Genomic DNA, 14,016 nt, shown 5'->3' with positions numbered 1-14,016 from the left:
TATGCTTTCTGGTTATCTGGTGTTCAAATGTGCATATCCAGTGAACCATTTAAAATTCATCTTCAAAAAGTTGTAAACAGAGCAGGAATAGGAGTGGTCTTAGTAGACCACAATATGCTTCACCTCCACAAGCATTAACATTGTGGTGGGTAGAAAATCCATGAAAATGCTTTCCAGCTTGGCAGATGAAGCAAAGCTGTGCCTCATGGCTCCATTGCTGCCCCCTGCCCCAATGTCCGCACATTGAGCATGAATGTCTGCAAAAGGGCACCTATGTGGAAGCAGCTTCTTTTGCACAGGCACACTGGAGTATCAGGAGCGCCAGTTGTGCTGGCATCCCAACCACATGAGCAGTTGCTCATGTGCAGGCACCCTTTTGCAGACATTCATACTTGGTGTGCATGGCTTTGGGGGTGGCATGGGGTGGCCCCACTACACCCTCCATGCATTAGCCCCATGTGTGGCAGGAATGTGTGAACAGGATTTAAATCAGAACTAAAAAAAATGTTTGAAACTTTTTTTCTGTTCTTGTTTTTTGTTTGTTTTGTCTTGTTGAAACTTACAATAAAAATTTGATTAAAAAAGAACTAAATTCCAGACTCTTTCTCTACCCCGACCGCAATATGTAATAAAACTAGAAAGTACTTGTAACCCACAATGTATATTAGAATTCTGTGACATAGAGACTATGCATGTGGGAGTGGGGAGTTTGAGTCATCCAGAATCTTTGTTCAGATAAGCCATTAAGGATGCCCCAACATGGGTTACCACCAGGTAGTCCTGGAGGGTATCCACCATTCTCATGGCATCTATTTTATTTTTCTCTGCCACAGAGATGCATCGTACCCAGACCACGTTTGAAGATGCTTTCACCTTTAAGGTGTTTGTCTTTGAATTCGTCAATTTCTACTCTTCTCCCATCTACATTGCCTTCTTTAAGGGCAGGTAAGTTGTTTTGGGGATGGCCAACTTTCCTAACTCAAAGCAGGAGGCATGGGGCAAACAAGGACCCCTGGCCAAGGCACCAGGTCAAGCAGCACCCAGTATCTTGACCAGGGTGTCATTGTTGTGCGCCCTAGACACAACAAAGCTGGGTCCCCAGCAAGGCGCCAGTTGGAGGAATGTTCCTCCATCCGGTGCCTTACTTAGTCAGGGCAGCTTTGCCTGCCCTGCTTCCTCCCAATGGAGGAAAGTGTGGGGCAGGCGAAGCTGGGTCCCTCAACCGATGCACCAGCTGGAAGTCTTCCAGCCAGCCCTTCAGCCATGGCGCAGTGACGTCACTGGGTGGGAATATGTCCACTGATATCATCATACCTGTGGAGGGCTCTGGGGGGTCATCCAGCCCCACATCCAATTTCCTTTCCCCACCCAATTTAGATGCATATTCAGAGAAAAAACCAGGATGAGGGCAAGTTCATACTTCACAGTGAGGTTCTGAAAACCCAGACATTCTAGATGGCACTGGTGAGCTACATTGAAATATAGGGATTTGTCACAGACTGTGCCAGGCTTGCCAACATGCCCCTTTAACTCCAGCACGAACCTATGATGTCATTGGGCTGCATTGGCAATAGCAAACTCTGCGCTGGTGAACCATGGCTTGGCCGTTGTCTAGACTACTAAGGAGAGGGCGGAGCGGGGAGGGCCTGTAGATATTTCTTTGCAGGTGTAGATTTGGTCTTGCTCCACCACCCCTCTCCTCATCAGTAGATGAGTTCAGTAGAAGTTGTGAGGATTTTACTAATGTGACCAGCAGAACAAATTTTAGATCACTGCTTAGATGTGCCAGAGCTGCAAATTCAGCAGCACTCCTGCCGGGAACCTGTTAGTGTTGATCATCATCATGGTGATGGAGAAAAGTGTAGTACTGTTGCCATCTACTGCCCAGATGCAGTATAGCAATGTAAATCCTGGGTGAGGAGTATTACGATTCAGGCTGAATATATGAGCCTTGGGCAGTGGAGGCTGATGGCTCTGATTTCAGTGGGGCTTTGATTCCATTCTAGGTTTCAGTCAGAACCAGCAACAACTCTAAAGGAGTTGTACAAGGTGCTGAACCATTTTGGGTCAAGGGTTCAGTGCCTTGGATAGCTTCGTTAGAGTTCTGACTGGTTCTGACTGAAATCCAGAATAGATTCACAGCCCCACCAAAATCGGAACCATCAGCCTCCACTGGCCTTGACGGCTGCATGTGTCAAATATGTTAGATGGAGCTTGTGATGTTTGTGATCTAGTATACTGAACGATTAAAAGCCTTGGATCTCAGCGACTGCAGGATGCAGGTGGCACAGGCTGCAGACTTGGGGAAAGGCGCTGTCTTCAGGCATAACTAAGCATTATGCACAATTAGCAGAACCTCATTGGCCTTTTTTTTAAAAAAAAAAGCTGCTTCGGGAGGGAGTAATTTGAAGTTGAGAAGCCCTGGAGGGAGTTCTTATCCTGTAAGTACATATTACATATCTGGGTGCAACAAACCCCAAGGTTTGGGGTTTAAGATAGATTTGGAACCCCATGATGAAGGGGGTGGGAGGAGCAATTTGGAGCAAAGAATGAGTAGTCAGGGGACAGTTAAACACCCCCTGGGGAGCTATCGGCTTCAGATTGCTCCTCCTGAGGCAGCCTTTCTCTTAAAAGGGCAATTGGGGTTTGTTACATACATATTTCCGTACATTTTTTTTTATGTCTCAGAGAGAGCTAATCTAAACTGTCTCCACATGATTGTGCAGTGTCTCCTCTTTTGTGATTTACAGTTTCAGTAGGATTCTTTTCATGTACGCTGTTTCAAAATGAAACAGCAGGTTCTAGTGGTTTACAGAGATTCTAGTGGTTCCCTGGTTTTGTTCACTGATGTCAATGGGAGATTTTCCCCCTAAGGTGAATAGCAATGCAGAGATTTTCATTGGGATCAAAGCTGGGGTGGGAAATGCTGTGGTTCCGAAAAGATTGCCCCTCCCATGCCTGCTATTAAGCAAGGTAGCTCGCTAATTAATTGATTAAACGTCCCTGACATGATTGCTAATGATGCATTTATCGTCACTTGTACTTTAGCCCAAAGACAGCCATGTGAGCAGTTTTAGGGAGGGGATCAGACCATGCTGGTGCATTATTGGCAAACCCAGTTAGGAGGTTGAAGTAAGATCATGAGTATCAGACTGTAAAGCTGTTTTCTATGGTATATGCTGTGACCACAGGACTCACCCCTTGGGGAACCAGGGCACAGAAGAAAAGAGGCAACGCTGTGTGTTTTGGGACTAGATCTAGGAATAATATAGTACACAGAGGTTCACATCTCATGTGCTAGCTTCTGTTTCTTTGACCAATAAAAATTAGCAAATTGGTTGGGATCAGTGCTTGAGTCTTGATGTCTGTTATCAAAAGGTTCATGCAGCCATCCCCAACCTGGTGCCCTCTAGATATTTGGAACTTCACCTCCCATTGGCTCCAGTCAGCATGGCCAATGGTCAGGAATGCTGGGAGCTGCAGTCCCAAACTAGAGGGCATCAGGTTGGGGAAGACTAGGTTAGTGGGAAGACTGGAAAATGACTGCAAGAGATGTGCACATTGACTTTAATACCTTAGGCTTGTTTACATAAGCATTTACCAAAAGTCAGTGCTTGATCTGAAGGATCCTGGTGTAACTGTAATACTGTATCATCTGCCCTGATCATATATGGTTAGATGTAATGTTACAGTGCTGTGAACTGCATTCGGTTGAAGAGGGGCGAATTTATAACTTCCACTGACAGTTCTACAGGAAGGAATTTGGACAGAAAATTTTAATCTGATGCCAGAACTACTATCCACCTCCCTTGGTTCGAAAGGAGAGCTTTGCAGTTCTTTTCTTGATGATGTGTTATGCAGTTACTACAGTGAGGAGTGTTAAATATAAAAGAAGCAATCTGGGATCACAGTGCCCACCATGTGGTTTCCCCTGTTTTTATCTCTCTCGTTTCTATTTTGTGCCAATTGTGCAAATACTATAATGCTGAGAATTAAATAGGAGTAATGATACAATATTTAGAGGGGAGCGGGGGAAAGGAGGGTAGGGGAATGTGAGAAGGAAGATGGAAACAATGATGGACACACATTCCTAAGAGACAGTTCAGTTGCTCTCTGCAAGCGGCCATGGGATGCAATTCTTGTATCAGAGGACTGCATCACATAGAAATGAATTCCCTTGCAGTGTGTACAGTTAGATTTGCAGGAGGTGGAAAACACATAGTTTGGAGGGAGATAGCTTTTCTCCTCACCCTGCAATGTGTGGTTTTACTTTCTTGAGCCATCTGAAGCTCTTTCTTCTCAGGACCCCTTAATACTCTGCTGTTTTCTGTGCTTATGACACTTTCAAGCCTGGATTGTCCAGACTGAGTCATCTGAAGCAGCAGGTTGAATGAATCTGCTTTGTGGTGGTAGTGGGGCTACAGTAGATGGTATGCTGGTCTCTACCAGCTTGTTATTGTTGTGAGTGGTGTCCTCAGTGGGGCAGTGGAGTCAGGACTCACAGGGATGCAGCTTAACAGGGACACTGACGTCATCTGTGACCCACCTCAGACTTCTCTGTTCTCTCTGAGCAATCTTCACAATAGCTGGTGGGGAGGGGGGGATTTTCCCAGCAATATTTATTTAATGTTTATTTATTACATTTCTATACCACCCAATACTCGAAGCTGTCTGGGTGGTTTACAACAGTTAAAACCATGAAATACAGCAATGTGATAAAACACAATATCACAAATGTTTCAGACAGCAGTATAAAACCAGAGTTAAACAATGATGTGTTGTTGTGAGCTCTCTCAGTTGTAATACAAAGTATTTTGGACGGCCCAGTCTTGAAAAGGCAATTAAAGGTGCAGTCCTATGCATATGTAGACCGAAAAGAGTCCTACAACCCAGCATGCGCAGAGCCAGCCATGTTGGCTGGGGCATGCTGAGAGTTGTAGGACTTTTTCTGTCTAAACATGCCTAGGATTGCACCCTAAGACCCATTTAGCTGTATGAAAGAGCTGCTTCTGGTGGAGGTGAAAACTGCTAGAATTGGTTTGTTGATATGGATCCACACAGCTGCCTGCATTTTTGGACTCTCCTTGGGAGCATGGCTACATGAGCTGGCCTAATGAGCACCTGCATCTCAAAATTTACCACTACACCACTGGGTGTGTGTGTGTGCGTGCGTGTGTGAAGTGGAGTGGAGTGGAGTGGAGTGGAGTGGAGCGGAGCGGAGTGGGGTATAGATTGTTTAATCCTGAGCCAAGAGCCAAGTATTTCAACTGACTGCCTTCTTCTTCTTCTTGCTCAGGTTTGTAGGCTACCCAGGCCACTACAACAAATTGCTTGGCATCCGCAATGAGGATGTGAGTATCTTGGCAGAGACAAGGAAATGGGATGGGATCTCAAAATAACAGCTGTGTAGGGATATTCAAGAGTGGTACCCAGAGTAACCCACCTGGAACTTGGCTGATAAAACTGATCTATAATAAATTAAATAAACAAAACTAAATTAACACACAGAATTCTCTTTGTTAAGGAAATAGGCCCCAGCCATGTATTAGCCTCAAGCCCAGTAGTGGGAGCATACGTTCTCCACCAAGGCCAGAAGGATCCCCTCTTCTAGCTCCGTCTTTTCAATAGCAAGTCCAGAATGCCACCTTGCCCTCTCCAATATTCTGCTGTAATGGAAATCTCTAAAATAGATGCGGTGCACCATGTGGCATTTCCTGAGGGAGTAGGGCAGGGATGTCAAATCTCAGACACGCCCCCATGGGATCTTAATCTGGCTCTCTGGGGTTCTCCAGATGGCCCCGCCCCGTCCCCCTGACTGCCAACTGTGGATTTCCAGCTTTTGTGCAGGTCTTTCCCCATTCTAAAAGGTTGAAATATCTCTCCTAAGGCTTACTTATGGCAGTAAGAGCTTTAAGCTAAAATATCTTGGTATTTTTGGTATTCTGTGTCTGCCCAATTTGCCTTCAGTTCCACCCCCTTTAGCCTTTGGCCCTGCCCTCCACTGGAACATAGCCCATGAAAGTGTCTCCAGAATCGAATTCAGTCCTTGGGCTAAAAGAGGTCCAGCACCTTTGAAGTACGGTAACTGGGCCTAGTTCTCACCAGCAGCAGATGAAGTGATAAACCTGTGTCTGGAGTGTACTACTGCAGGTAGAGGTTCATATGGCTGAATGATACTCCATACAAAAACATCCCTGGCATAGAGGTGGGTGAACAAGTGATGTTTGCATTCACCCAGATTCTCCAAGCATTAACTTGATGTTCGTCTCTTCTTGTTTACTGCGTTTGTTTGTGATCTCTGTTTGTTTTGTGTGAATGGGAAAATTACACAAATAAACTGGGAAAAGTGCACCAAAAATCTGTGTATTTTCCAAAAGTGTGCACTTTCCCCCATAGACTACAGTGTGAAAATGTGCACTTTTTAAAAAGTTTATTTTTTTTAAACATACTTTTTTCGAACACAAATGCATTTTCAAGAATTTGCAAACGGTTTTGGAGAACACATTCTCCTACTCATGTCCATGTTCAGGGTTGTAAACATGGCATGTTCACATGATTTGTGAAAATAAACTAAATTCTCGTACATGCCTACCCTGGCAAATAGAAATCCCAGATTTCAGGGAGAAGGGTTCTAGTTTTCTCTGTCATGTTTTGTTTTGTTTTGTTTTGTTTCATGAAGGAGTATTCCATCAGTTAGGCCTTCCTATTCCATCTCCAATAATAATGCATGATTTGAGGGACTGTTAATGAATGTCTGCCACATACTATACATTATCCTTCTATTTTGTCCAGTGTGGTGCGGGTGGCTGCCTCATTGAACTTGCCCAGGAGCTTCTCGTCATCATGGTGGGAAAGCAAATAATTAACAACATACAGGAGATTCTCATCCCGTGAGTGACCTTGTGCTTTGCTGGAATGGTGTAAATTATGTCCAGTACAGGGAAGTATATCTGGGCCGTTGCCAGAGAGGCTCTGTGCAATAGATTAGTCATATAACCAAGTTATGGGGAGATGCCATATTTGATTTAGTCATATGAAGAACAGGAAATAGTCCAAGAGGCCAACAGAGATGGTGACATTAGGGAATGGTGTAATTAATACTATGGGTTCTAAACCTTAAGGGGCTGGAACTGAACGATTGAGAATAGAGTACTCTGTTAGATTCATGGCGCTTGAAAACACCCAGATTTGGCTAGTGTCACACATAATAGTCCATCCAGCTCAGTCAGTATAGCCATGGAAAGTGAGTCCCAATCATGGGCAGCAAGGAGGAGTGTGTGTGTGTGTGTGTGTGTGTGAGAGAGAGAGAGAGAGAAGTTAAAACTTAGTCCACATGGCATGTCTTGGGGCTGCTTCACAAAGAAATTTGTTGTGATGACTCAAGAGCATATTACCACCCATAAGCACATGCACCTTTGGACAAATGTAATGTGTGAACTGGACAATCACTCATATGGCCAGTGTGGACTTTGGCCCCAAGTTCTAGCCTTAGCTGCACCACTGCATGCATTGGGTTCCCAGGCAATCTCCCATCCAGGCACTGACCAGACCCAGACCTGCTTCACTTCAGCAAGATTGCTGTATAATGTGCCTTCGGGCTGCCCTGGGTTGATCTCCCCTAGCAACACAGTCCCAGTCCAAATCTCTCCACACCCCTGCAAACTCTGTAGCTCCTATTAAACAAACTCAGTAACCTAGCAGGTCCTATTCATGGATCTCTTGCATCATGTCTGGTTTGGCCTTAAGACAATTGGTGAGTGACTGGGTGAGTAGCTCATACTATCCCTCCAAAGCCAAACTGACTGGGGGAACTCTGGTTTAGGATATCCTCCTCCTTTACTTGAAGTTTGTGTAGGCTTGCTTTCCAAAGACTATCAGGAGGCCCCAACTTTTTTGGGTCGATGGGCATTTGGAATTTTGAGAGTGTTGTGGGCACTCTCACAAAATGGCTGCCATGGAGGGAGACTTGCCCGTTCATAAAATGGCTGCCATGGTGGGCATGGCGGTCACGACACTCATTTTCCAGAAGGCAAACTAAAGGAAAAGCAACTTGCCCAAGAACCTACGAACAAGGCAGAGGTAGGCTCTGAGTGCCAAAACACAAAACCACTCTTTTGAACCCAAATAAAAACGGCTCTGGAGGGCAGCACTTCACTTTTCAAGTCTCTCAGTAAAAACAATATTTTTAATTAAAAAAATAACTTAAGAAATAAAATAAACATCAGGATGGGCAGGGAGCCTGGCTGGTGTCAAGAGATGTGCCCATGGGCACATTGGTGCCCATGAACACCACATTCGAGACCCCAGGACAAGCTCTTTATCATTTCCCTGGGTATAAAAGGATTACTTTTACTTAAGGTGTGTGTCAGTGCACAGGTGATAAAGGGGAGTGTCTGTCTTTGGGCAACCAAGCAGCTTTAACTAGACTGGGCCTCAGTTCTGAGACATGTGTGTTGTGTTATTTAGCCTCGAAGACTGAAGGAATCATATCACATACCAAAAGATTTCTGACTTCATTCACATTTCTTTATTCTGAGACAGCCCCTCAACGTGATACTTTTATATGTTACCCTTTGGTTCCAATAACCGTGATTTGCACTGCCTAGAAATTCATCTACTGCAGCAAAATAAGATTCTCCTGGGTGGGGGTGATCCAAGAGTGGGCTATTCCTCCTACTCACTTCAGAGGCGGGGCTATACAAACAACTTCCTGCTTGGTCCCCTTCCAGTCTTAGCTGCTTTGAACCAGCAGGCTTTCCACAGAGCTCCAGTTCTGTTTTGCAGATCATGCTGGCAGCCAGCTTAAATATTTATCTGATGGTTTATCTGACCCAGATGAAGGGAACTTCTGCCAAGGTAGCAGTCACCCGTCTGTGGATGGCCATGGCATATTGTGCTCAGGGCAAGATATTGCACTCAGCTCTGGCCGTTTTGCATGTCACGCTAAGCCATGGGGGGTGAATTAACCCCCGGGGGCATAGTAGTGCATGCGGGTGGCCTTTTTGCATATTCAAGTTGCAACTGCTGCTTGTTGTGTTGTGCGAACCCGGCAAGGGTGGGTTGTTGGCATGGTAACAAACTACCCACAACCCATGGCCTGTTTTTAGGGTTGTGGGTAGTTTGTCAACCATGCCAAGAACCCACCCTTGCTGGATTCGCATGACACAAGAAGCCAAAGTTGTGGCTTGAATATGCAAAAGTCGCCCAGCATGTGCTGCATCCCACCGTAGCTTAAATAAGCCTTAAATAAGACTGTGGTGATTGTGTGAACCAGGTCAATGTTTCAGATGACAGAAAATGGGCACTCACGGCTCTGTGTACAGCCTCTCCTGGCCCAAGCACTACCATTGCCACCTAGCCTCTTCTAGGGTCTGCAGCAGTCCAGCGTTGGCCCAAGTTCTTTTTTGCACGCGGTCTTGCACCACAGCAGATCCAATGCTGCAAATGGGGGCAAATGGAGTGCTGCTGCAGAAACGGGGTTTCAGTGCTGTACCAGGTGTGAGACCATTGACAGTTCAAGGTAGAAGGGAATGTCCTACTAACATGTTTTGTCAATTGGCTATGTTTAGTCTATAAGATTCAGGCTAGGCCAGAGACAGTTGATTATGTATATCCGTTCTTTTTCTTTCATCCTTTTCCTTTTTTTCCCCTTCTTCTTCTTTTAAAATGGATATGGTAGACTGTATCTAAATCTTCTGTCTGAGTGTGTACAGAAATGTGCACACTCATTTATATATTTAGAAATGATACTATCTAAAATATAGATAGTATAAAATATATTAGTGATTGTCCTATTTTTTGTTATTTTTTATCCTTTATAATCTCTCTTTTCTTTTTAATTATTATTATCAATATTATTAATATATTATACTAGGATTAGTAAATATTTTTGGCTGGTTGTTCTTAAGCTTTATCATTATATAGTAGCTAAAAGGCATGATATGGCCAATGGAAATGAATTCTAAGCTTGCTTCTTTGTTATAAGCCTGAAGATACAATATTGAAATTGATTACTTATGCTGTATTGACCTGTAAGATTGATATAATCTTTAAGTAGAATGATATTTGAAATTTATGCATAATGTAGTTTAAATTTAAGTTTGTTATGTAAACTTCTGTTTATATTTTGCTTTGTTTTTCTCTGTTTTTGCCTTTTTTCTTCTCTTTTTCTGTTTCCTTCCCCTTTGCCCTTCTCTCTCCTTTTTATATTATCTCCTCTCTTCCTCTCTTTTTTTCCTATTTCATTATTGGTGGGTGCTCTTAAGAATACTGTAATGTTGGAAACTGTAGAAGATGATTATGCTGTTGTTCTTTGGTTCATTTACAGTCAGGGCCAGAAATATTGAAACAAGGATAACTGTTTTGGCAGTTGGCCTCTGTACACCACCACATTGAAGTTGAAAGGAAACACACACAGATGGGAACGAAGTCAGGACTTTCAGCTGTAATTCAAGGGGTGTGACAAAAGTGGGGCACTAACCATTCAGGAAGGACAGCCAGTGGCATACACACACCACCATCGTTGGTGGCTCGTAAGTAATGGAACAAACCAACATCATTTCAAACTTAAGGATCATCTTTAATACCTGTATGAAGATCCTTTGCAGTCAATGACTGCCTGAAGTCTGGAACCCATGGACATGACCAAATGCTGAGTTTCCTCCCTCAAGATGCTTTGCCAGGCCTTTACTGCAGCTGCCTTCAGCTGCTGCTTGTTTGGGGGTCTTTCTGCCTTCAGTCTTGTCTTCAATAAGTGAAAAGCATGCTCTATTGGGTTGAGATCAGGTGGCTGACTTGGCCATTGAAGAACATCCCACTGCTTTGCCTGGAGAAACTCTTGGGTAGCTTTTGCTGTATATTTTGGGTCATTCTCCATCTGCAATATGAAGGGGCGTCCTATCAGTTTGGCAGCATTTGGCTGAATCTGAGCAGAAAGTACAGCCCTATACACTTCAGAATTCACCCTGCTGCTTTTCTCAGCAGTCAGGTGATCAATAAACACCAGTGACCCGGTTCCATTGGCAGCCATACATGCCCATGCCATAACACTGCCTCCACCATGTTTGACAGATGATGTGGTATGCTTTGGATCATGAGCTGTTCCTTTCCTTCTCCATACTTTTCTCCTCCGATCATTCTGGTACAAGTTAATCTTGGTTCCATCAGTCCAAAGAATCTTATTCCAGAACTGGGCAGGCTTTTTTAGGTGTTTGCTGGCAAAGGCTAAACTGGCCTGTCTGTTCTTGAGCATTACCAGTGGTTTGCACCTTGTTGTGAAGCCTCTGTATTTACATTCATAAAGCCGTCTCTTGACTGTAGATGTTGACAATGACATGCCTAGTTCCGTAAGAGCGTTTTTGACCTGGCTAGATGTTGTGAAAGGGTTCCTTTTCACCCTGAGCAGAATTCTGTGGTCATCCACTTTAGTTGTCTTCCGTGGTCTTCCAGGCCTTTTGCTGTTGCTGAGCTTGCCAGTTAATTCCCTCTTTTTCAGGATGTTCCAGACTGTTGTGTTGGCCACTCCCACTGTTTTTGCTATCTCTCTGATGGGTTTATTTTGTTTCCTCAGCCTAATGATGGCCTCCTTCAGTTGCATGGACACCTCTTTGGACCTCATGTTAGGGGTTCCAGTGAACAGCTACCAAATGTAAATGTAACACAGAACCACCTCCAGGCTTTTTATCTGCTTGTTTGTTCATGGGGTACCCAGGAAACAGGCCACACCTGTCCATGCAGCTGCTTGTCAGCCATTTGTTCCATTACTTATGAGCCACCAACGATGGGTGTGTATGTATGCCACTGGCTGTCCTTCCTGAATGGTTAGTGCCCCACTTTTGTCAAACCCCTTGAATTGCAGCTGAAAGTCCTGACTTCGCTCCCATCTGGGTGTGTTTCCTTTCAACTTCAATGTGGTGGTGACAGAGGCCAACTGCCAAAACAGTTATCCTTGTTCCAATGTTTCTGGCCCTGACTGTATAAAGATAAAAGTAGAATAAAAAGTATTAGGGAAAAAAAAGGTAGAAGGGAATGTCCTAATCACAAGGACAATGTGTAGGTGGAAGAGAAAGCCAATACCCATCTTCACAGACTTTGGTAAGAAATTGGCAGGAGCTGCTGGTGCTGCCTTTATGTTGTCCTGCCCTCTATCCGGAGCCAAAATCATGTGTGTCTTCAGGATGCACTTCCTATAGAGCAGCCTTCCCTGACCTGGCTCCCACAAGATGTAGCTGGGGATTATGGGACCTGTAGTCCAACACATCTGGAGGGTGCCAGGTCAGGGAAGGCTGCTCTGTAGGTTCAGTCATGGGGGCCAGATAAAACCATGTCCTGCTCCGGATGCAGCTAGCCAGCCACTAATTGGTCACCCCTCATTGACCTGGATGTTCTAGTAACCATGGATCTGCTCTCCACAGGAAGTTGAAAACATGGTGGCATAAGCGAGACAGTCTCTCCAGAAGGAAAAAGGAGGGCCAGGAAACATTCATGAAGCCACTCTGGGAGAACGATTATGAACTTCTGCCCTATGAAGGGCTCTTTGATGAATACCTGGAAATGGGTACGACCCATTTGGGAGAAGAAGAGATGAGTAACCAAGGAGAGTTCACTAAAAACATCTGTTAGATGCACTGCAGCACTCAGAATCCCCCCCCCCCCCCCGGATTAGCACATACATTTTTAGGTGACTGGGATATTACAATTCCCACATGGAAGGTACCAAAAAAGCTGTCTCCAGTGTCAGGAGTTGGCAACTTGTTGGACCGCAAGTCTCATCAGCATAGCCAGCATGGCTGATGGTGAGGGATGATAGGTGTTGCAGTCCAACAACTTCTGGAGGGCAACAAGTCACCCATCCCTGTCCTATGGCAACACACCACACAAGTGGGTATGTCCTGCTTGTGGGTTTCCCACAGGCATCTGGTTGGCCATGGTGTCAACACAATGCTGGACTAGATGGACCTTTGGTCTGATCCAGCAGGGCTCTTCTTATGTTCTTAATGTCTAAAAGCCTCCTGTCTTAAATGCATTTACGCAGCATTTTCACACCAGTGCCAGCGGTTGCCAAAAATATATGGCACTGGCATGGGGGAACTGCAGAGTTCTGTAACTGGTTTCCAGTTGCAGAAAACCAGAGGTATCATGGTAGCTGGATATCTTTAGTCCAGTGTGTGTGTGTGTTGTGCTCTTCTTCAGTCCAGAGGGGAAGAGCGCAGTATTCTGCACTAAAAAAACACACCTATATAGCAAAAGCACATTAAATAATATTCAGTTGTTATTCCTCCTTCTTGGTGTAAAATTGGAGATCTCTTGCAGAAACAAAACTAGACAGATATTCAGGCTGTATCTGCACTAGTGGCTCCCACAGGTCTAGAGTGGGAGGAGAAATGCATGTTGTACCTTCTAATACCAGGAATTATATGGTATGGGCCAGTGCTGCTTGTGGTAAAAGGCAGACTGACATTGGTCGCAACTTTCTGCAGTGTAACTCACATGGGTCGCTTTTGCCTTGATATCCCTCCCATGCAAAACAGACCTGTGGATTAGCATTACTGCAGGCACAGCCTGAGAGTCACTGGAGAGTGACAAGAGTGCTGAATGGGGCAAATATCTTGCCATCCCTCTCACCAAATACATACGCAGGAGTAATCTAGTGTGCTCGTTGTCCTCAGATCTAGTATGGGATACTATCAGCTTACAACTCCACAATGTAAACTTAGCCTATACTCTGCTGAAATGAGAGCTAAAAAGAAAAACCTGGTTGCTTTCATTTTCTGTGACAGCTGAGCTGCTTGAGATTCTGAAACAGATGACAGATCATTCCTCTGTTTGAGAAACAATCGTAGCCAAGCTGATTTCTCAAACTCCAATCCTGGTAGAGAACAACTTCTTTGAGGGTTTGGCCTGTGAACGTAGGCCATGCTGGCTGGAGATGATGGTGGTTGTAGTCCCAACACATTTGGCAGGCACCAGGTTTGGAAAGGCCAGAGTAGACCATTTGCCATTTTTGCTGCTGCAGAA

General features: G+C 44.7%; 1 protein-coding gene across 2 annotated transcripts in view; it reads left to right on the top strand.

Moving 5' to 3' along the window:
• The window catches only part of ANO7 (anoctamin 7), a 53,002-nt gene that overhangs the window by 31,959 nt on the left and 7,027 nt on the right, over positions 1-14,016 (top strand). For both annotated transcript variants that reach the window (XM_084847026.1, XM_084847025.1), the window contains 4 exons: positions 834-945; positions 5,297-5,351; positions 6,793-6,890; positions 12,414-12,556. In XM_084847026.1, coding sequence (XP_084703152.1) covers positions 834-945; positions 5,297-5,351; positions 6,793-6,890; positions 12,414-12,556 — 408 coding nt within the window. The remainder of the gene's footprint in view (positions 1-833; positions 946-5,296; positions 5,352-6,792; positions 6,891-12,413; positions 12,557-14,016) is intronic.

The sequence above is a fragment of the Heloderma suspectum genome, chromosome 3 (genome assembly GCF_057233095.1).
Source record: "Heloderma suspectum isolate Gila_16-S chromosome 3, 16-S_ref, whole genome shotgun sequence".
In the NCBI taxonomy this organism is placed as follows: domain Eukaryota; kingdom Metazoa; phylum Chordata; class Lepidosauria; order Squamata; family Helodermatidae; genus Heloderma; species Heloderma suspectum.
The sequence above is the reverse complement of the archived record's forward strand: the minus strand, read 5'-3'. Positions and strand labels throughout refer to the sequence as shown.